Source organism: Colias eurytheme, chromosome 22, assembly GCF_061535395.1.
Source record: "Colias eurytheme isolate Ceu_HAF_F1 chromosome 22, ilColEury1 Martin Lab GWU primary, whole genome shotgun sequence".
NCBI classification, from domain to species: Eukaryota; Metazoa; Arthropoda; class Insecta; order Lepidoptera; family Pieridae; genus Colias; species Colias eurytheme.
The window spans coordinates 6283883-6308837 of record NC_143001.1 but is presented as its reverse complement, the minus strand read 5'-3'; the positions used below and the strand labels follow the sequence as shown (position 1 = coordinate 6308837).

At 31.9% G+C, this 24955-nt stretch overlaps 2 protein-coding genes across 2 annotated transcripts in view; one reads left to right on the top strand and one right to left on the bottom strand.

The window, feature by feature from the left end:
* Positions 1 to 24955, bottom strand: part of LOC149898732 (cell adhesion molecule Dscam2-like) — a 107445-nt gene that overhangs the window by 57059 nt on the left and 25431 nt on the right. The window lies entirely within an intron of this gene.
* Positions 23552 to 24845, top strand: LOC149898734 (uncharacterized). The gene is made up of 2 exons (XM_090115019.1): positions 23552 to 24300; positions 24728 to 24845. The coding sequence occupies exons 1-2, from the start codon at positions 23844 to 23846 to the stop codon at positions 24781 to 24783; spliced, it is 513 nt and encodes a 170-aa protein (XP_089971145.1). The 5' UTR covers positions 23552 to 23843; the 3' UTR covers positions 24784 to 24845.

The window sequence follows — 24955 nt, the reverse complement described above, 5'->3', positions numbered from 1 at the left end:
ATTACATGCTTTGTTAGATCAAATACAGCGTACCTAGAAACTAGATATATGAAATAATTAGGTAATTAGCTTTTATTATGTTCTATGCGTAAATTTTAGTTGTATTCTACTTCCTAGAAATGCTTTTAAATAGCAAATCAATAAAATAGGAAATATAATACACTGATGATGATGTCTTAAAACCAGTCGTAAATTTTTATTATTAAATGTTAAACAGGTTTCAGTTTTTATCAAACATTTACCTGATTTACGAATGATTTATGTAACAAATGGCAGATATATTTCACACCCTGTTCTCTGATTACAGAAGTCATAATTTACAATAATCAATTTATAACTTACTAGTTTTCTGTCCGCAGCTTCGCCCGCGTTTTCAAAGAAAAATCCGCATAGTTGTGTCAATTCTGTATGTGTGCTAAATTTTATTATAATCGGTTCAATAGTATTTGCGTGAAAGAGTCACAAACATCCACCCATCCATCCTCACAAACTTTCGCATTTATATTATTACTAAGATGTCAATACGAAAAAAATCCTTAAAATCCTTCTAGAACGAAACGGACCATAAAACTCTTCAATCTGCCGAGCTACCAACGAATTTACATTTCTCATTTTCTCATTAAATGCTTTATTATGCTTGAGTGTAATTTGGCATTATTTAAACGCTCAAGATCTGGATAATAGACCATTTTATTGTTGAGACCACTTAAGTGGGAATTTTCTTGAGTTAAGGTTTTGTGGAATTCCTGAATATTAAATCAGTAGGTACATAATATGTAGTATGATAATTTAGGAAATTTTTTATTTCCACTGCAGATATTGGTAGTGATAAATATCATGTAAATTTGAATGAAATCTGTCCATTTAAAGTGGTTCAAAATCGGGTCTAAAGAAGTCGGTTTCATACAAACATTGCATTCAGGTGAAAATAACAAAAGTGTGCTAAAACGAGACATCAACGAGTGATGCATATTATGTCGATGCTATCCAGTTCAATTAGCCGTTTCGTAAACAGCCTAGGCTCTTTATTAAACGGTGCAATTTAAATAACTTTTCTCATACATTACGCCGCTATTATATTACAAGACTAGCTGTGCCGCGCGAATTCACCCGCATTGCTCCGTTCCTGGTCTTAGCGTGATGATATATAGCCTATAGCCTTCCTCGATAAATGAGCTATCTTAAATCGAAAGAATTTTTCAAATCCGACCAGTAGTTCTTGAGATAAGCGCGTTAAAACAAACAAACTTTTCAGCTTTATAATATTAGTATAGATATATCTTAAAGTAACTCATGTGGTTATTTAAAAATATATCGGAGCGGGTCACTAGTATATACAAAATGGAATAAATAAAATAATTTCATACTAAACAGTTCGACACAGTTGTGTCCAAATGAGTTTCCGATAATGAAATATCAATAGGACATTATCATTAGCAAAACCTCTATAACGAATGGTTGATTGTTTTTTATCGAAAATTGTGTATTATTTTGTATAATTATAATTTGTTATTGTTATTAAAGCTGTTTTATGTTTATTTGCACAATGTGATAGAAATATTAATGTTTTAAATTATTTAATCTATATACATAAAAATGAACCCAGTTTTCTATTGTCACGGCATCACGCGTGAACGGGTGGACCGATTTCGATAATTCTCTTTTTATAATATTCCTTGAAGTACGAGAATGGTTCTTATGGAAAGAAAACATAAACATGTACCACGGGCGAAGCCGGGGCGGACCACTAGTGTACTGATAAAATAACATATTTTACAAACAAAGGTATCAAAGGTTGTTTTAAAAACTGACTGATATCAGAATTAATAATTTATTGTCCATGTTAAAATGTTTTTGTAAAAAAATCCATAATCTATACTTGTATTATCCAGCTGAAGAGTTTGTTTGTTTGTTTGCTTGAACGCGCTTATCTCTGGAACCACGGGTCTGATTTAAAAAATTATTTCACTGTCAGATAGTTAACACTAGAGCGCTCGCGCCTAAAATTTTCCTTGAGTGCACGCGTGGGTCACATATGTCACCCAATACGACGCACGTTTTTTTTCATAAAAATCGTAGTTAAAAAAGTAAACGAAGTACTTATTTATGAATCAACTTTATTTTTAAGTGATGAAACAAAAAAAATATCAATATTTTCTCATTTTACTTAAATTATGAGCTAAACATAAACCTCTGTGAAAAGTAATTAATTTATTACTTATTGTGATCAATCAGTTTTTTTTTTACTTTGGAAACTACAAATTTGGTAAAAATAATCATCTAATTATAAAGTTTAAGAATAAGTTGTTCTTATCCAATAAAATGTTATTTTCAACTAGGTTTCCGCCCGCGGCTTCGCTCGCGCAGTCAAAGAAAACCCGCATAGTTCCCGCTCCCTTGGGATTTCCGGGATTGCGTCATTTTCCCGGGATAAAAAGTAGCCTATGTCCTTCTTCGGGTATCAAAATATCTCCATACCAAATTTCATAAAAATTGGTTCAGTAGTTTAGGCGTGATTGAGTAACAGACAGACAGACAGAGTTACTTTCGCATATTTTATAATATTAGTATGGATAAAAAATAAGTATGTCCTAGCACTCGAATATGAGTATTTTATTTCGATTTTAGTTACCCATATATTAATAATTTCTTAAAAGTATAAATTGATCATAAGAGCAGTAAAAAATAAAAGCGGTATACTTGATTTTCACTCGTAATTGTATGATTTCAAAAACTTCCTAGAACGCTTGCGCGGGGGACATGCGTCACCCATGTACTTTTATATTTTCGCAGAGTACACTTCGTTGCACCAAGGAAGCTGACACGCTGCTAAAATGTCCGGTGATTGGTAGTCGGGGAATACCTGAGACAACAACACTCAAGCACGATTGTTTAAAAAAATATTTAGCAATATATAGCACTGGGTGACCTATGTCCCCCGCGCGTGCGCTCTAGTGTTAATTTATCAAAGAAGGCTATAGTGTATCATCACACTGAGACCAGAAGAGGTGGAATGCAGGTAAAACCGTGTGGCACAGCTAGTAAATAATAACTAAGTTATCTTAGTTCCGTAATTATAGTTTCGAAATAAACTACACGATATTAATTTTAGATTTACAAAAAGAAACAACCGTATTTTACGTTAAATATCAACCGACAAAAATTGTACACGGTAAGGTATAGATCCTACTAATATTATAAATGCGAAAGTTTGTGAGGATGTGTATATGTGTGTTTATTACTCTTTCACACAAATAATACTGAACCGATTACAATGAAATTAAGCACGCATATAGGAGGTAGCTTGGATTAACACATAGGATAGATTTTATCCTGGAAATCCCACGGGAACGGAAACTATGCGCGTTTTTATTCGAAAACGCGGGCGAAGCCGCGGGCGGAAAGCTAATACAGTATAAAGATTACGTTTTTAGACGGTATTTATACTTTTATTCTATTTTTTAATTTCTTCATTAATTCTGATGATTATAGCGTTCTCGTACTAATAAATGAATGGACTAAACCGTGTCACCGCTTCGTCAAATCCAAGTCAAATCACTTAAAAATTGGGTTAGCGGCTCGGGCCAGGAACAATACAGTAATTTAATATATTTAACTTTATTGCGTTTTAATTACCGCAAAATGAGAGTTTAAAATTTAACCCCTAATGCGTGGAGATTGGATTCATTTTACCGTGTTTGAATAATTTATGAACGGTGACCGCGTTTGATAAATTACTTTGGTACTTGTACCGTGTAGGTAAATTGCAATGTGTAAGGTTTGTACAAATTTCCAGGTTATAATGATTACACTTTTATATTTTTTTTTTATTTGTGTATGGTATAGGTAAGCAACGAGTATAAAAGTCGTTTAAAAATGTACTACTGAATTCTTAGAAACAATGTTTAAGCTTTATTAAATATGCACTATATTTAAAATTAAATTAAAAAAAATTGAGAGAAAAGTTGACAGAAGTACGAAAGCTTAAAGAATAACAATTTAGTTTAAGTCTTAATAATAGGTATCTTAGATTACAAATAGGTATATTTTCACTAAACTTCAAAATTCAGGTTATATTCAAAAAAATAAAAATGGCACAGAGCAAAATAAATATTAAAGCTTCCTAAATAGTCGTTTAAACCTATTATTAGGTACAATATTATAGTTTAATGTTCACATTATTTCAAGCATGTTAATATAAAACTATAAAATTATTTAAACTGGTTTACTGGTAAATACTTCTTACGTAATAAATCAAAAATGTTCATTGCAATAATATTTCGTGCGCAGCTTTCGCAAACCGCACGATGCACTAGTTTTGAATTTTCTGCATACATTATGTACATTTATTTAATAAAGGTATGTAGGTATGTAAGCGTGATAATTATTATAATTGAGATTTGAGGCCTTCCGATAAATGTGAATCATGATTAATCATTAAGTTTCTTAATCGCGTAAAGGTATACTTAGTCTAAAAAATAAAAAAATAGTGTATGTTTGTTTATTTGAGCTGTTTCTGAAACGGATGAGTTATTATGATATTAACTTAAGTTAAAAAAAATACTGTTATGATTTGCGCAAAAAAATTAAAAGAACACGAAGAGTTTATCTAGTTGAGACATTAATTTACAAACTAGCGGACCACCCCGGCTTCGCCCATGGTACATGTTTACGTTTTGTCTCCGTAAGAACCATCCATAGACTTCAAGGAATATTATAAAAAAGAATTAACGAAGAACATACAGCCGTTCTCGATTTTTGCGTTTATTAACACATTTAGCGATTAATTTTTAAGCTATTACATAGCTTCTATCGCGGGCCTTGAGCGCGGAAACCGAATCCAGAAATTCCGTAACGAAAAACCTCACACTCCCCACTCCGACGGGCGCGGAGGTGTGGCTTGAAGGCATCTAGCATGCAATAGCTTTACCGTGGCAGTCCCCGAGTGCCACACGTCTTTTATTATATATAGTTTCAACCTAATAATAGTATCGCAGCAATTAAACATACCTACATGATACCCAATAACCCGACCAAATTGAAATTACAATCCGGACAAATAACGTTGTTAATTACACGCATTCTAATTGACGTCATCAAACAAAGAACTATGGAACAATGTATTTCCGAAGCCGAAATTTTAATTACTTTCACAGATGGGACATTAATTATGCAACTGTAGCCACAGACTCGGCTCCCAAATTAATGCCATTTTCAATTTTAACTTGCGTCTAACTAGAGATGATTTGGTAATAATTAAACAGGCTTCGCGTAATTGTGAAAATCGTATTTCCTTGTTAATAATATTTTTATTTGCTTATATTGTTAGTTGTTTTTATTGTAGATAAGGATTCGTATTTCGGCTTGTGAATGCTTATTAATTTAAATTAAACTTGATTAAAACGTAACAAAGGAAAATAGTACAAGGATTCGATGACGAAATAAAAAGTTTGTGTCTGTTTGGTAAATGACTGCTGATAATGATATTAAATCTGTCAATTGTTTTACGTATACTGTAGGCATTTATCATCTCTTATAAGACATGCTTTGTTTATAAAATTCATAAGCTGTATTAGATGATATTTTACATTATATTCGAAATATACGTTATTATTTTTCGTTTTATTGTATCTAAAGATTAATTATTTAATCAAATTGAACCCTCGTAAAAACGATAAAATGTAATTAAATATAATTTTCTACCTATAAAGTTCATATTATCGCCATCATTCTGAAATTTGTAAAGAATTTAATTAACGTTAAGACTATCACAAATTTCATATTAGAAACATTCCCTTTATAAAATTTCACCTTAACATTACGTTACCATAGAAACACACGCCCTTACAGCCAAGGGTCTATTTTCAAACCTTGGTTTAAACTTATCCGACAAATAATGTAACTCTAAAATAATAATAATTAATATTCTTTCGTTATATAAAAATTAACCCGCATTTTCCTTGGTCACGTCATCACGCGTGAACGGCTGGACTGATTTCGATCATTCTTTATCAAAACAATTGGCGATTCATTTTTATATCTATAGGTACTAATATTATAAAGCTGAAGAGTTTGTTTGTTTGAACGCGCTAATCTCAGGAATTACTGGTCCGATTTGAAAAATTATTTCATTGCTAGATAGCCTATTTATCGAGGAAGGTTATAGGCTATATGTATATCATCACGCTAAGACCAACAGGTGGAGCTAGTTATAGGTACGTAAAACAAGTCAACTCGGGCAAGTCGTACAATCTTTTAAAACGGTTGTTTAATAGAACGAATAAAAACCAAGCATTGAAAATCCCTGTCTTTGAACATTACACAAATGGTAACCAAAAAACCGTAGGCACGTATATTCGGAAATATTTCCTGTCACGCTGTATCCGCAGTTAAACGCCTTGTATTGTTTAAGCCCTACAGTGTCACAGAGGCATTATGTAGTCCGAGAGCCGGTTGGGGAAAGTGGGAGTTCATGTTATACGTACTTTTATTCTAATAAGATAATTACTATTAATAACATACGTTAAAGTGGATAGTGTTTATTTTGATACCTTATAATAAGATAAAAATTATATAAAACACTTGATATGAATAAGAGCTGAAATTTATTGGTTAGAAACAAACTCATCGATTTCAAAAATCTTTTACCGTTGGATATGGTAGTATAGGCTGTGAACCAGAAGTGAAACGCTAGTTACGGCTATATGAAAATAATGTATACAGTAAAAGCTCCGTGATAAGGACTTCAAGTATTAATCAAGGTTCGAGAATAAAGGGGCTTGCAAGAATGAAATAGATTTGTATATGTTTTTTATTTACCACTAGGTACAGCAATCGGTCATAGAAAAGTTTCGAGGAATAATTATGAAAAAGATGCATTAAGAATTTTATCGTCTATAAATGGAAATTTATTAAAAATAAATGTTTCTTCATAACAAGAAATAATGTTTGAATCAAACAAGCTGTTGAATCAGAAAACGTAATAAATGCACAGATTCTTATGAGTGTAGAAGAAGAGAATATACCTTATATTAAAATGAAAGTATTTGAAAATGTTATTCGCTAGTTAAATATGAGCCAGTCTAGAACTTTCCGTATCCATTTCAATAATCGATATTACTCAATCTGGAGTAAGCCTTACAACTGTACTAAATTTCAAAGATATAGAAATGCTAGAGTTCCCAAAATATATCCTTATAAGTGGTCTCAGTCATTGAAAACAATATTTTATTGTTCCAATATCAATTCGCTTTTAGATTGTGAGTTAAATTGGTATTTAATATTTCTATCTGGAAAAAAATGTCTTTCACCAGCTTAAAAGTTAAAGAATTTCAATCAATATCTTATTTATCCTAAAGTTTTCGCGAATAATGCAATTTATTTTTCATACTATTCAAGAAAACGTGTATTATGTTCAACAGAGGATTATTTCTTTGTAAGCACTTGAGCGCAATCTTCCAAGAAAATTGATCAATGAACCGAGTATTATACGCATCTGTCCCATACCCACAATGGGACACGAAAGTTTGTATAAATATATATTTTAAACTTATCTCGTCTTAATTTAACGGTTTTTGTGTTACATAACTTTTCTTGCTTTCTTTCTGACCTAGACCTACCGTTTGATAATGGTAAATGTTTTTCTAAGCTATAACTATTCAAAAGTGCTTCTCGAAGTAGTTGAATAAATAATTTCCAACCAATAGCGAAAGCTATATTGGGAGTCTGGGGTCTATATTATGATGTAAGGAACCTTGTTCAATAAATGATTTTTATTTATTTTTATTTTTATAATACATATTCTTATATAATTATGTCAAATCGCGACTGTAGTTGTAGTACTCTGATAAAAGATAACTGATATAATGTAGAGTGAAGTCTCTAAATCTACAAGCGCTAACTTAACAAACTTGTGTAAAGTTAGTAAAATGTATAAATTGACTGTTTCATTTTACCAATTTTTTATCTCACATAGTTATGAGAACTGAGTTTGAAATTACAATTTTTTCACAATTTCACCAGCCGTCTCTCTGACTACGTCACATTCATGGCCCGGACATGCCGCTCTGACGTGACGTCAAATTGCCCGTCACAAACACATCTGACGTGCCCTCGCATACAATGCACTGAATTTCAAATTGTTTAACATATTGTGCGTATGTCATTCCTTTGGAAATGTAAGTTTTGTTGTAATCGATTGTAAAGAGGTGTTTTGGTTGAGTTTGGTTATCTATACTTATATTATACAACTGAAAAGTTTGTTTGTTTGTTTGAACGTGCTAATCTCAGGAACTTCTGGTCCGATTTGAAAAATTATTTTGGTGTTAGATAGCCCATTTATCGAGGAATATATCATCACGCGAAAGACCAACAGGAGCGGAGCCACGCGGGTAAAACCGTGCGGCACAGATAGTGTGTTCTATACGAAAATAGAGGAGAGATAATATTATAACATGCTGTTCTGCTTTCTAAATTATTTCTGAAATAATGTAAGTCGTGAAGAATTTAACTCGTGGTGATAACTAAAACCACATACTAATAATAATATACTACGTAACTATACAACTAAAACGAATCTAATAAGAATAAAGATTGTACATTATATATTGATTAAAGGAGGCACGGGATATAAATTTATTTTCTTCACTCAGGGACATTGTAAAAATTCAACAATGAAATTTTTGAATTCTATCCAATAGGTCCTGAGATTAGCAAAAAAAGTGTGTGCGTGTAACCTTTACGCGCGATTGAAGTAAAACGCACATGTCAATATAACCTTGTTATTGAATACTAGCGGTCCGCCCCGGCTTCGCCCGTGGTACATAATATTTACGTTTTTTTCTACATAAGAACCATCCTCGTACTTCAAGGAATATAATAAAAAAAGAATTATCGAAATCGGTTCAGCCGTTCTCGAGTTATGCGCTTACCAACACATTTTGCGATTCATTTTTATATATAAGATTACTAGCGACCCGCCCCGGCTTCGCACGGGTGCAATGCTGATACTAAATACACTACAGAAAAACTGTGAACGTTGTATATAAAAACATAGCGTCACCCGCTCTGGCTTCGCACGGGTATAAAATAGATAGCCGGGCGGCCGGCCTGTAGCGCTGCAAACGCTACGTCCCGCAATTTTTAAATCTGTAATATCTTCGAAAATATTCACTTAAATCATACGGTGTAAAGGGCCATATAGATCTATATTAAATGAACAATGTATTCAAGGTATTTAATTGGTTAAGGATTAATGCTGTATTGGTTAAAATTGCATCGAAAATTAGCCATTATTTGTCGTAAAAAGTAAATGACAAAAAAAAGTTATTGTGGGTTATCCATAAGAGATAGACATATACCATCGCGGACTTTTCTGTAGACCTTTTCAATGTGTATAATACTTAGTACATTATTTTGATAAAACTCGTAGGGTTCAGCCTGCGTTTGCAATTTAAGCGGAAAAAATTTAATTTTTTACGACATCACATTAGAAACCTCAAAAATAACAGTATTTCTCCACTATTTAATGGATGTTATTATACATATAAACCTTCCTCTTGAATCACTCTATCTATTAAAAAAAACCGCATCAAAATCCGTTGCGTAGTTTCAAAGATTTAAGCGTACAAAGGGACATAGGGACATAGGGACAGGGAAAGCGACTTTGTTTTATACTATGTAGTGATAAAATGTCGCAATAGAGATTTTCAAAAAATTTTGCAATTTAAAATACTTAATGTTTTTAAAACTGTTGAATTTTTCATTCACTTTGCTATTCACAATTGATCCGTTTGAAAATTTGAAAATAAATAATCCTAATTGATTATGATATTTGCCACTAGCTGGCGTATAAGTCAAGAAGCGTGTAGTATATGACATATACTTACAACCAATCAGAATTATTATTTTTAAATGGCGGAAACTACACAGCGTTACTTCCGTCAGAAAAAAAATCTGAGTTACTCCCTAGTCGCGCCTAAAGAAGTTTTACTTCAAAAACAAAGAAGCAAAATCTTTCAACTTTATAAGTATAGATCTGTTCACTCCGAAACATTTTGAAATCATCTCAATTAACCCATCCATCAAACAGCTAAAACTCAAAGTTTCGCATGCGCTTACAGCCGCTGCATATTTCAGTAGTTTTGGCTAGACGTGCACGGCCGAATTTATCAAAGCGCTTACTTTGCTTTGCGTTCACTTGAATACATACGAGAATATTGAAGCATCTTTACCGATAGTTTGGGACTTTTGTAAGTTAGTACTTGTTAAGTGTTATTTAGATGAGGAATTATTTTGAATACTTTTAAATTATACTTTTATTTCATGTATAACATGAGAATTATAAGAATACTAGATTTCCGCCCGCGGCTTCGCCCGCGTTTGCAAAGGAAAACCTGCATAGTTCCCGTTCCCGTGGGATTTCCGGGATAAAAACTATCCTATGTGTTAATCAAAGTTACCCTCTATATGTGTGCTAAATTTCATTGTAATCGGTTCAGTAGTTTTTACGTGAAAGAGTAACAAACATCCATACATCCATACATCCTTACAAACTTTCGCCTTTATAATATATATTAGATATTAGATGTTTATTATTTGATTTTAAACGTGATACAACGTTGTTATATTCCAAAATTACATCTTTGCACAACGAATATAACAACGTTCTATCACGTTTAAGCAAATAAAAGAATTCTTGTTAACATAAAAATATAAAGAACGTAACATAATAGTATTTTTTGCATTTGGCAGCCTTATCGCTTATTTGCGATTTCTTCCACGCAACACAGAAACGATATAGACGTCATTATGTTCATCGAACCATAAAATATACCAAAATGTTAATTACTTCTCTCTTCCTTACTTCTGTGGTCTTAAAACTTCAATTTATATGCAAAGCTAGTAAATCGATCTCGTAAAAATAACAATCGATTTCATTAAATTGAATTGAAATCTTAAATGGTGCAGAATGAAATGTCTGTTGCTATTTACATAAAAACAGTTATACCGTTTTTGATCAAAATTTGTACACAACACAAATAGTTTGTAATTAATCAATTACTATACAGCACATAGTATATTCAAGCAGTAAACCTATTAATAAATATAATATATTTAATGTGGATGAATAATTTCATTTGTACTAGTATAACTCGATAAAAAAAACGGGCAAGAGTATTGTAACCAATAGGGTAATAAAGATAGTAATTTGAAATACGCGATCGAATGAAACCCACCGTCGCATTGTTACTAGCTACGTAAGTGCTACGTCGTAGAAGCGTTCTACGTCGTAGAAGCATTCTACGCCGTAGAAGCGTGCTACGTGAGCGGGTTTTCCCAATACGATCAAGTAGACGATGCGTGAATATCGACGTACTATATAGGAGCCGGTGACTCGAAACTAAAAACCTCAACGAGTAAGTAGATATGGTACAGCCGGCAACGAAATCATTTGAAATTTTTTGTGGTATTAGAGTGAAGAGTTATGTTGACAGATTTAGGTACATGAAATGCTATTTTTTGGGTAAAAATAAAAGATGCTTTTAATAGCTAGTTAGGAATAAAAAAAAAATTTTCTTTGTCGATATTTACGTAATAAATGTTTGAAGATATTAGGTATTTGACTTGAAAAATTCCCCTACTTATATACATTACATTATTTTATCAGAATAAAACATTTTTTCTTCGCAAAAACGCTAAAATGTATTTTTATAAATTGTCAATGTAAAAGTAAATTCAAATGCGCTACTACACCTTAATATCTCGAACTTTTACGATCGAAGATTTAAAGACTTAACTTTCTGAAACTAAGTTACTTTTTAATTAACAGAGTTTCGTAGAACTAATGCTTGCTTTTTGAAATTCTTCTAATGCAAAGTTAGGGAGTTTTTTTGTTTTATTTTTAGTATAACCGGTGTAATGAAATAAGTTTTTAAGTGAAGTCTCATGTCCCCTTGTGGGGTATAGAGATGATGATGTAATAATCTATTATATATGTTATAGTCAAAGTCCGATACACAGTCTCTTCGCGGAAGGACTGGTTTATCCTAGGTTTGGCCAAAGCCATCAGGCAATCCCCGAAATACATTTCAATTTCGCCCTTTGCCTGAAGTATTTTTAGTCAAACCCAGGAGCTCCTAACTTTTCAGTCAAACGTCGAAAGTAAATTATTCTGTTTCGGTTTTGGCCTAGTCAATCCTAGAAGCGACTGCAATTCTCGGTCAAACGTTGATCTGAACTAAGAAATTATTAAAACAATTAACATTAATGCCTCACCATGTCAGAAAAATGATTAATTTGTCACTTTAATTACCTAAGAAATTATTAAAACAATTTACATTAAAGTTAATGCCTCACCATGTCAGAAAAATGATTAATTTTTCATTTTAATTACTTAAGAAATTATTAAAACAATAAACATCAAAATTTTAAAAATGTTATTTTTTTTATACTTAATCTTATACAAACTAACCTCCGTATATTCCAAAGCATTTATTTATTTATTTTATACTTTATTGCACATCGTACAAAAGGCGGGCCTAATGCCACACGGCATTCTCTCAAAGCATCTCAAATATAAAAGTGAAAATCATGTAAGCTGACCAATCAGGTGTCAGAACTGGCAGAGTTAAGCGGTTCTTAAGACTTGAAAGCTGCTTAAATGATAAAATGCTTCCAAATATACGAAGATAAGACACTTCATACCTATATCGGAGTTTGACTCGTCAAACCCCGATTTAATAAAATTGTGTTTTGACGTTTGCCTGACCAAATTAGTCTCTCCCAGGTTTGACGAAAATTGTTTAGTCAAAGGCCGAAAATTTACATTTGTTTGGGCTTTGACTAAGTCATTCAGTCTGACCTGAGGATTGACCAGTCCAACCTAGGAGCGCCGGAGCTTCGGAGTTTGCCTATAACATATATATAAAACTCAAAGGTGACTGATATAGTGATCTATCAACGCACAGCCCAAACCACTGGACGTATCGGGCTGAAATTTGGCATGCAGGTAGATGTTAGGTTTTCCCGAAATTCTTGCGGGAACGGGAAAAAACGGGGATGCATGTACAAAGTCGTGGGCGGAAGCTAGTGTACGATATATCTTCATCATTTAGTGATCGTTTTTAAGTATAAAGAAAACCTTTATGTGCTTTTGTAGCTTTTTTTTTTTCAACCTTGGCACTTGTTTCGAAAATTGTCGTATTATAAACTGCTATGATAATCAATACATATTATTTGATTTGAATGTATACCTATTTGAAAAAAGATATAAAATAATATGAGACTATAAATGAACTCTATCAAGGAGGCCTCCCAGTTAAAAATATAGTAAGTATTTTATATTAAAAATGTATCTTTGAAAATAGAGTTTATTCAATTTTGAAGTTCATTAGTAACTTTACAAGACAAAGGCGTTGGGATGAAATATTAATGAAGCAGGTTCGCTAATTGATTTGACAGAGTTTGAATTTTTAATTAACTTTGGATAATGGCAAATTTCTAAAGAAATTATCCTGGACAAAGGCTTACTTTTTAAAGCGGCTGAGTTTCGAGAAACTCAGCCGCTTTAAAAAGCTTATAGAAAATGGAAAGTAAATTAAAGAATACTTAAGAATATATTATACGCTTTATAAGGTTCCAATGTGTCAAATTTTATCCTTATGAATACTGTAGATTTGGCTTCACTAAGTAATTAGTCGTGCGCCCATTCTTCTTTAATACAATCATAGAATAAAGAATTATTCAATTTGGCGCGTTCGAAAGCGCTTTTCGAAATTTACTCGCACACTTTACAACTATTCCTTTTATTTTCAAACAGATTCTAATCACAATCGTCAAAGCCATTAAGCACTTACCAATCAACTACAACACACACATACATAACCCTTTTAACTTTTACACACACACACATATATACAAACTATTCTAACCCATGCACATTCTTACACACACACAAACATTTAAAACCAATGTCTCATTGTACATTATCTTACACACACAAACAACCCTATTTTGTGCACACACTCACGCACACAAAACACAGTCATTGAGATATTAATAGCCGAATGAAAAAGCATTGAAACAAAAACGCGGGAGCGATAGACAGGGTGGCCACGAATTACCGTCGACAAAGGATTCCGCCGCTAGCTATTTGCCCCATTACCCCGATAGTACTGAGTTCATTTTGTAAATGGTAGGGTGAGTATGCGTTTGGTGAATTAGGGACTGTTTAATATAATGTGTGTTCTAAAAAACTTATATAAAGCTGCAGATTAGTTACAATGTGAATTGTAACTAAACTGGATGTAAAGTATGTGGACAATCAAACAGAGACTTTAGTTCAACTTCTAAATCAAGTTATATATTCAATACAAAATACTATTTACTCTATTAAATTAAAATCTTTCAAATTTCAAAAAACAATATGTATTTTTATTAATGACCGCTTTTGTGTTCTATTCACATCTTATATTATCTTTACATTATACATATATTTAATGTTTGTTTATTTTATCACTAGATTTATTTTAATCAAACAATAATAAACAAATAATATTCACTGCTAAACATTAAAACTAAGCACAATGTAATAGTCTCTATGACTCACAACATAAGGTCCACATTACATTATTTCCATACAATATTAAATCCTAAAATTCCCACAAATGTTGGACATACACCAACCCTCATTGGATGACAGTCACCCTTTATCAGCGGCGTTTCTCGTGAAATTACGAATGTTATATAATGTTTAAATTTCGCTTTTGATATTAGTATGCGAATTTAGTTTCTATTGCTGTGTGATTATAGATTAGTATTGCGTGAAATTGGAATGAAAAATAAATATTATAATTATCAAGGCATTAGTATCATAGGTAAGTGAGAAAGTTTGGTATGTACTGATGTATGAATGCTCTTTCACGTAAAATCGAATTTTCATTATGACCTAATCCACCTAAACCACCAGAACCAACCACCAGAACCAACCACCAGGTCCAACCTACAGAATGTATATAAAAATACTATATACGTAAAAATCGCTTAAGCAGTTTCGCAGCAAAAAAAAAAACAATCATATTGAGAACCTCCTCTTCCTTGGAAGTCAGCAATAAATTAAGTAAAAATCATTGTACAGAGATCTTGGCTATACTATGATCATTTAGTGGTAGGGTTACTACATATTGTCATAATATTAAATCAAAATAATCTACTTAATATAATCCCTGTATACTTCGGTCTGTAGCTGTACTTCAAACAATGGGGGCCACTGAAAATCAGTGCTGTGCTGTTGCAGGCACAGCTTAATACTGAGTTGGTCCCCTTTTTGCTAAAGGTCTGCCACACTTTTGTCTTTTTCTCTGTTTTGTATTTCTTATTCTTTTTATTATATCTGTTGTTGGCTTTTGGCAAAATAAATTATTCTTTCTTTCTTTCTTTCTTACTTGATCATATTAATGTATCAAAACTAAAGCCGCTATTTTAAATTTTTATTATGCAAACCGCTAAAGCTCTATCTCTATGAAGTAATTACTTAAAGCTAAAAGGTTAGCAACAGTTTTCATACGAAACTACAAGATTTTACTCAAGACGGCAATAAAATATGCAAGTTACTAAGTGTTCTCGAAACAAATATTTTGCACATTTCTCTTTAAGATGTAGTTTTGAAATATATTTCCCTGTATTTGCATGACTTTTCTTTTTGTATGTCAGTTGTGTACTTATTTTTATTTTACAGTTTTTATATTGTACGACAGTAAGAATATAACATGAAAACAAGTTTTAAACACAAAAGAAATGATTTAAGCATTATAATAACACGAGGTGTATTTTTAACCAGCTGCGCCCCGCGGTTTTACCCGCAGTGCTCCGCTCCTGTTGGTCTTAGCGTGATGATATAATATAGCCTATAGAATTTTTCAAATCGGACCCGTAGTTTCTGAGATTAGCGCGTTCAAACAAACAAACAGTAAGTATAGATAAAATAGGTAGGTAAGGTAGATAAATTGAATACTAAAGAAACCATTATTACCATTTCAAAATGTATTCTTATTGCTCGCAATTGACAGTTTACAGGTGACATTTTAATATTACCGTGTAATACTTTATTGGACGGATAAGTTTTAACCAAGGATTGAAAAATCGGCCCTTAAGCAATTATATTTTATACCAATTACCCAACAAGCTTTACATAAACTAAAAACAGTCAAATAAAACCAATAATATTCAAACAGTAAATAATTGTGAAAATGCAAGTCACAATTCTTGAATTCTACGTAAGACGAAATCACTTTTGTCTTTTATAAAATACGGCTGGAAGTTTGTGAAAAGTTGTCAAGGAATTCCCGTATTCTGAGCACGTTTCTGCTAGTTTATATCGCTTTTAGAGTATCACAATTATTTATTTCGAAGTAACATATATTTGTGGTGATACTGTGAAGCTATATATCTTGGAAATTAATTAAGATTTGATATCTAGATAACTATAGCTATAAATAAAATTAAAGTGTCCAATGCTTCCTGTTAGACAATATTAAAATTCACACTATAAATTTCACTTTATTTTAATTTCCGTCTGTAGGTATATCTTTCTGTTTCTGTGGCGTATATATGGAACAGCTGAGCAAAATTTAACGTAACCTTCTATTAATCGTCTGAAATGTTTTAGAGCAAAATACCTTTAGGCAACAATTATCAAAATATATCTTTACTAGCGGCCCGCCCCGGCTTCGCCCGTGGTACATATGAAAAATAGATGTTGGCCGATTCTCAGACTTACCCGATATGCACAGAAAATTTCATGAGAATCGGTCCACCCGTTTCGGAGGAGTATGCAGACTAACATTGTGACACGAGAATTTTATATATAAGATAATAAAAATGAATCGCTAAATTCTTTAATTCTTTTTTATATTATTCTTTGAAGCACGAGGATGGTTCGTATGGAAAGAATACATAAACATATACCAGAAGCCGGGAAGGACCGCTAGTTGATGATATAGATATACCTACCTAATTTTAACGTTAATTGCAGAGGCTTTGTTGAATTCAGCAAACATCCCCATGGATCATTAATTACTCGCACAAAACAAATGATATTGTTTAAATAATATGTTAATTTCTAATTAGATATGCATAACAGCTTAGCCAATAATTTGGCCGGCAGCCATGCATTGATTAAACAAGATAAGCTGGACACAGTAATTTGACTATACCAATATAGCTGAGTTATTGGGGTCAGTTTGGTTTAATTATTATGTAACGCTTGTTTATAACTATCGATTCTTGTTGTATGGATGAATAGATTGAATGAAGTATTGTTCACGATGCGCCATTATACTAAAACTTGTTAAAACACGTACACGTTACATTCATCTGAACCTTCACATTTATTATATAAATATAAGGTTATAAATATAAGCGATTGTTTGTTTGTTTTAAACAGTCTGCGGATATACAAGATAAAAAATGACCATTCCTATTTTGATAACACTTTTACAAGTAGAAAGCTTGTGTATCTCTCCAAATCTTGCACATTTACTAACAACAACTACAAGACGTGGTTAAACTAAAAACGTTAAAGTTATACGTATTCAGTATTCCGGTCATTAGTGCATACTTGCTCCAGGATCCTCATACATATTTATCAGCTGCGTAGTGTCTTGTAAACGTGGTGCTATTTGCATGTTTTAAAAAACAATTTTTTGCACTTTTAGACGCTGTAAATCGAGGATATACGGGAGTTTTCAGGTAATTTTTATATTATATTGATACCTGTGTTATTCACGTTATAATATAAAACTTTATATTTACATTCATACGTATCAAAATAATAGCTTAGTTTATAAGTTTATCTGTAAGTACGTACCTACAGTACCATATACGTGAAAAACAACCAGACACATTTACTTTCGTGAAAGTGACAATATTGTTGTATATCGAACATAGTTCTAAAGTCAGTAGGTGTCTTAATTTATTAAAAAAAAATCAAGACGAAACAAATACATTAATTTTCCGAGTAAGCACGGTCTAACAAAAATACCAAAATTCCATTGTTAATTATTACATAATAATTACAAAGGACATTTTCAGAATCCCTACAATTTAGGTATTTTGAAATTGTTCATGATCTCATAAATCATAACAATAAACAACAGTACAATGAAACTACGAAGAAAGGTTATCCACAAATTGTTCCTCGTATTCAATTATGAAACAATAGACTGGATAACTTGAGAAATCACTGGATTGATTGAATATTCCATACCGCTACTGCAAGTTGAATAACGCAATTACTTTTCCATCGTTCCGTTTAAAATTTAGACGCTTAAACCGTTTAAATGGAGGGTTTTTGAATAAAAATGCTTCGGTCTAGCTCGTTGGGCTATTTATAAAGAATAAAATGAAGTCCCGTGTCCCCTAATGTGTTATGGGTTAGATGAATTATGCATACATCTGTTTCACTGATCGATTTTTTTAGGGGAAAGTAGGTGATCTGCAGCCTTCTGTGTCCTGTCAGACCGAGACATTTTTCATTTTCGTCTGCAAGGCGGTCGATCAAGAAGGTGGTTATTTATAAACAATAATATGAATATATTACTTAGAAATATCTTTGTGAAATTTTCCATGTCCTCTTGGCCGACAAGAGGACATAGGACATTTTCCCGAATCCAATATATATTCAAAGGAATAGTGTGTGATATTAGTTAGCTCTTTACTGTGATATAGGATTAAGTTGAGTGTTTTTGTGCCGTGTTTTTACCGAATTTTTATAAAAATTTTAATTTTACAGCATTTTTAGCAATTATTGTATAATATTTTAGTCATTTTATTTGTAATTTAATCCAGTATTTTTTTTATCTTGTTTTAAAGTAGTATGTTATATTGTATTTTTTCTTATTGTATTTTAATATTATCCATACAAAAAAAAATAAATAAAAAGCAAAAAATGTCTCTGGACTATAATTCAGAGGTGGATAAAACAAAAAAAAAAATCCAATATATATTAACAGTTAGTTACTTCTAAGTAATTGATGCTTAGAAGAAGTTATTGATTAAAATTATGTGTCAGATTACAGATACATAAATTCACATTTTTTCAGAAATAAATACATTCCTAATTCGTCTAGTGTTATTTCTGTCTCTAAATTTGCGTAAAATATTCAACCAGTTTCCCAATCTTAATACTCAACAATTTCAACTAAAATTACACCATTTCATTTATGTATAGGCGTTGGTTTCTTATAAATGTTAATAGATTCTTAAATACAGTTAACCTTATACTTGGTAATTGTATTTAATTCGTAAGAAAATTGCTAGCTTTTAGAATAAATTGTTGAAGAATTAAGTGTTCCCTCAGCACTAAATACGTCTTAAATTGGTTGTAATTAAGTATCTTAGCATCTAATATATTATATTATTATAAAGGCGAAAGTTTGTAAGGATGTATGGATGTATGGATGTTTGTTACTCTTTCATGTAAAAACTACTGAACCGATTACAATGAAATTTAGCACACATATAGAGGGTAACTTGGATTAACACATTATAGGATAGTTTTTATCCCGGAAATCCCACGGGAACGGGAACTATGCGGGTTTTCCTTTGCAAACGCGGGCGAAGCCGCGGGCGGAAATCTAGTCTTCTATAAAATATAAACTGCTTATGTTATATAGTACGTACGTGAGAATCATCTTGTTATTAAGAATTCTATGGTGAGAATGAATGGATGCAAATTCTGATCGTATCATTCTGTATGAAATATGGTGCGGAGATAGATTTTATTTTGTGAAGTGAATAGGCTAATAGTAGCCTATTATTATATTAGCCTATTATTATAATTACTATAGAGTAATTTATAATTCGATCTGCATTCCTATTTATATAATTGGGAATGTCCTTTTGTTTGTATCAAAACTTACGTACTACAATAACACATTTTGCAATGTTAATTGTTATAAACAAAGATACATCCATACTAATATTATAAATGCGAAAGTAACTCTGTCTGTCTGTCTGTTACTCAATCACGCCTTAACTACTGACCCAATTTGCATGAAATTTGGTATAGAGATATTTTGATACCCGAGAAAGGACATAGGATAGGTTTTATCCCGGAAATCCTACGGGAACGGGTTTTTCTTTGAAAACGCGGGCGAAGCCGCGGGCGGAAAGCTAGTCTTCTATATAATATAAACTGCTTATGTTATATAGTACGTACGTGGGAATCATCTTGTTATTAATAATTCTATGGTGAGAATGAATGGATGCAAATTCGTTATTATTTTACTCAAAAACAACTGATCATATCATTCTGTATTAAATATGGTGCGGAGATAGATTTTATTTTGTGAAGTAAATAGGCTAATAGTAGCTTATTATTATATTAGCCTATTATTATAATTACTATAGAGTAATTTATAATTCGATCTGCATTACTATTTATATAATTGGGAATGTCCTTTTGTTTGTATAAAAACTTACGTGTACTACAATAAGATATTTTGCAATGTTATAAACAAAGATACATCTTAATCTTAATCTTAATACTATTATAAAGGCGAAAGTTTGTATGGATGTATGGATGTATGGATGTATGGATGTTTGTTACTCTTTCACGTAAAAACTACTGAACCGATTACAATGAAATTTAGCACACATATAGAGGGTAACTTGGATTAACACATAGGATAGGTTTTATCCCGGAAATCCCACGGGAACGGGAACTATGCGGGTTTTCCTTTGAAAATGCGGGCGAAGCCGCGGGCGGAAATCTAGTAATTCATACATATAAAACTGTTTATTGTTTACGGTAAACGTCTTGGAATACTTGTACCTACAACCTGATTTACTAATTTCTGCTATAAATAAAACAAACAAAAAATAACACAAAACTGCTTTTAAGAAGTTAAAATGAAGAAATGTAGCCTATTGAAATTGTTCATGATCTCATAAATAACAATAAACAAGTATTACGATATTTTTTGATCGACACCTCACGAAAGTTTATTGAAAAATAATATAGAATTCAGAGGAGAAATTTCGCGATTTGCAATTGGTTTATACCTGAGAAAAAGAAAGAATTGATGTGGATTACTGGATATCACATGTCATAGACATTTCATGTAACAGACATTCATAACGAAAAAAAATCGATTATTTTAACACCTAATATACGTCATTAATACTGTTTTAATATTACTGAACACATATTTTTCTTCATTTATAAAGAATAAAGCCAATAAATGTAATGAAAAATTCGATCCCAAAAAAAGTAATTATAGTATCTGGGCGTAATATTAAATTGAATTGCTTCAGATCTTATAATATCAGCTTATGTTTCAAATAATAAGTCTACATTCTCCTCTAATAAGAGTTCCTAATGAGCGATAAAAATATTTTCTATTATCTTCTTATTAAAATGTATTTTATGTATAAAGTTTGAATGAATTATAATTAATTTAATTAGAATAAAATATTTAAGCACTTGACTATCAAAATAATATTATAATAAAATTTAAAATTATTATTATATAAAAAAATTAGTTTAAAATTATATTTTATTTTCAGTAAATTGACATATTGAATTTAATTTAATGTAATGTTGTATTTTCCTGTTATTGAAGGTGCAGTAGACCATATTGTATTTAATTGTAATCTATGTTAAATAGTATAGACTGTATCCTTTGTTGGAAAATCATATAAATAAATAAATAAATAAGATCCCAGGGCCGCCAGACATCACCTATTTTCTGACGGATAAAATGTGGACGATTGGGTAGTGTTAGTATGTCCTACCATCGTACGCCTACCCGCTAGCTTGGTCAATGCGCCAATTTCCAGATATCAGGTGATCAAAATTCCTAAAAACAGTACCTACTTCACATATTAATATTTGTCTGATGAACATAGATATTTGCTCTGTGTCTGGGTGTTGATTATCTATATAAGTATTTATTTAAAATCTTATATATAAAATTCTCGTGTCACAATGTTAGTCTGCATACTAATCCGAAACGGGTGGACCGATTCTCATGAAATTTTCTGTACATATCGGGTAAGTCTGAGAATCGGCCTACATCTATTTATCATATGTACCACGGGCGAAGCCGGGGCGGACCGCTAGTATATATATATATATATATATATATATATATATGTATGTATGTTTATCAGCCATCTGGTATAACACAAGTGAAAGCTTAGTATGGGATCAGATCGTGTGTGAAAATTGTCTTGACATTTATTTATATTTTCTCATGGCTGATTTTCACATGTTTTAGAATAAACATATTATTATCATAAAGATATATTTTTTTTTGTAGAGAATAAATCCATAACTCGAATCACGCTATTTTTAAAGAGTTGGAAAAAAAACGGTATAGAAAATTTTAGAGATACGTTAAAACCTGTTATACTAAAAGTTCCTTAAACAATACATAGGGGTTCAAAGTACCCTCAAATATTGAAACGTAAAACTCTAGAGCAAACCCTCATTATGCATGTTCACTTGCACTCTACGTGTCTTATCAGCATCTTAAATAACTTGAAAATAATTGACGACATGCCGGGTTTCTACGATGTTCCTGTTTTTTGTATGGAATAAATGTATTGGTTTTTCGTTTTTACCTTTGTGTGCGAAATTGCTGTTTTTGTATTTTGCTTTTGACTATGGATGATAATCCATGCTAATGTTATAAATGTAAATTTCTATATATATTTCTACGTTACGCTTTTGTAGTAGGTATTGTTTGAACTACCTCGATTTCAAATGAAAATTTAAATAGAAAAAAAGACGTGTGGCACTCGGGGACTGCCGCGGTAAAGCTATTGCATGCTATGCCTTCAAGCCACACCTCCGAGCCCGTCGGAGTGGGGAGCGTGAGGTTTTTTCGTTACGGAATTTCTGGATTCGTTCCCCGCGCTCAAGGCCCGCGATAGAAGCTATGCAATAGCTTAATAGTTAAAGATCGAGAGTCAAACTTGATTTTATTCAATAGTCATTAATTATTAAGTGGTATTAATCCCTATAAAAAGTAAATGGTTCATAGTAATCAATTTGCTTCATCGTATTAGAATAGGTTATATATTTTGATGTATTCACTGGTGAAACCGCGAGGCACAACTAGTTTCACTATAGTTATTCACGATACATATTAATGGTCTTAATACCGATTCGAAGTTATTTAGTTTCTCCCATAAATTCCGGATAAACTGATTTTAATGGGACGTTGAAAGTTTGATTTAATTATTATAAATATGTAGTTTCCTTGATTTGGTTTAATTTTAAGAAATACATACTAACTTACATTTAGAGAGATATAAAAATATGGTCTATAATTTATACTCACCAATATCTTTCAGCCGATGAAAATATTTTAAATTCCTAACCAATAATCGCGAAGATAAATTATTATTTATGTGGGAATAGGATAAAATATTAAGATGTATTTCATAATAAGCTTTATTTTTAGTCTGTGTTTTTTCTATTATTTACTCTGTGGATATGTTATCTGTAGATTGATGTTTATCTATGACTATGACTTGACTTGGTGTCTCGGTACGAAAAGAAATGGAGGATTGTTAAAAATGTATTTTTGTTCGGTGTCTGGGTAATAAACTGATTGGGCTAATTTGGCGTTTTTATTTACACCATCCCCACATAATTTGGGGGCTCGTCCGGGATGGTGGAATAAAGAAAATAAATGGAAGATTATGATTGCGGTGATTAAACCAGATTAAGACTTTACGAATTATGAACTAAGAAGACTAAGATTTAAAGAAGCTTATGATTGTACGATTACGACTTGAAGACTATATAAAACTTATTATTTACATTATTCAACATGCCGCCGAAACGATTATTAAAGGATGATGATGATTATGGTGAACCATCGCCGCGTATTTCCTTTACTGATTTAGAAAAATCAATGACGCCATTTTCGGGTGATGATGCTTATGGCGTCGAAACTTTCATAAGAGAATTTGAAGACGTTTCCTCTCTAATGCAATGGGGCGAATTAGAAAAACTCATATTTTCGAAGCGGCTCCTCACGGGGACCGCCAAGCTATTTTCACGTTCACTAAGTGGGACCACCACGTGGGATACACTTAAGTCTGAGCTCCGCGAGGAATTTGGTAAGAAGTTGAACAGTGCAACTGTTCACAAGAGACTTTCAACACGCCGGATGAAGATGAATGAGACTCATCAGCAATATTTTTTACATATGAAGGAACTTGCAGTACTTGGGAATGTTGAAGATGAAGCCCTGATGGAATATGTCATCGACGGTATTAAAGACAGTGAGTCCAACAAAAATATTTTATATGGCGCTTGTAACATTAAAGAATTCAGAAAGAAGTTAGACATTTATTCAGAAATTAAGAAAAAATCATATTATTCACCTAATAAGATTCAAAGTAATTCAGTATCAAAGTCCATTGGCATGAAAATTCAAAAAACATTAAGAGTAAAGAGATGTTTCAAGTGTGGAGATTTAGATCATGAGTCGCCTAATTGTACTAAAGGCATTAAATGTTTTAAATGCAACTTGTTTGGCCATAAATCAACTGAATGTTCTAAAAGTATAAAGAAGAGTTTGGAAATTATGTCAACTAAGAATAATATTGATGTGAGACCTTTTAAGAAGCTGAAAATAAACAATATTGATGTAGAAGCCCTGATTGATACCGGAAGCGATGCTAATTTAATAATTATGTCTTATTTTAGGAAGATTCAAGGTGAAAAATTGTTATCTTATAGTTCAGGAACCACAGAGACTTTAACTGGAATAGCTGAAAAGGAAATTTATACAAAAGGATCTTTCACAGCAAAAATTGAAATTGATGATTGTTATTTTGAAACTTTATTTTATGTTGTTGATGATGGCGCTATCCCTGTCAACATTATATTAGGAAATCCTGTACTGAAAGAAGTAGAAATCAATTTCAAGGCTGG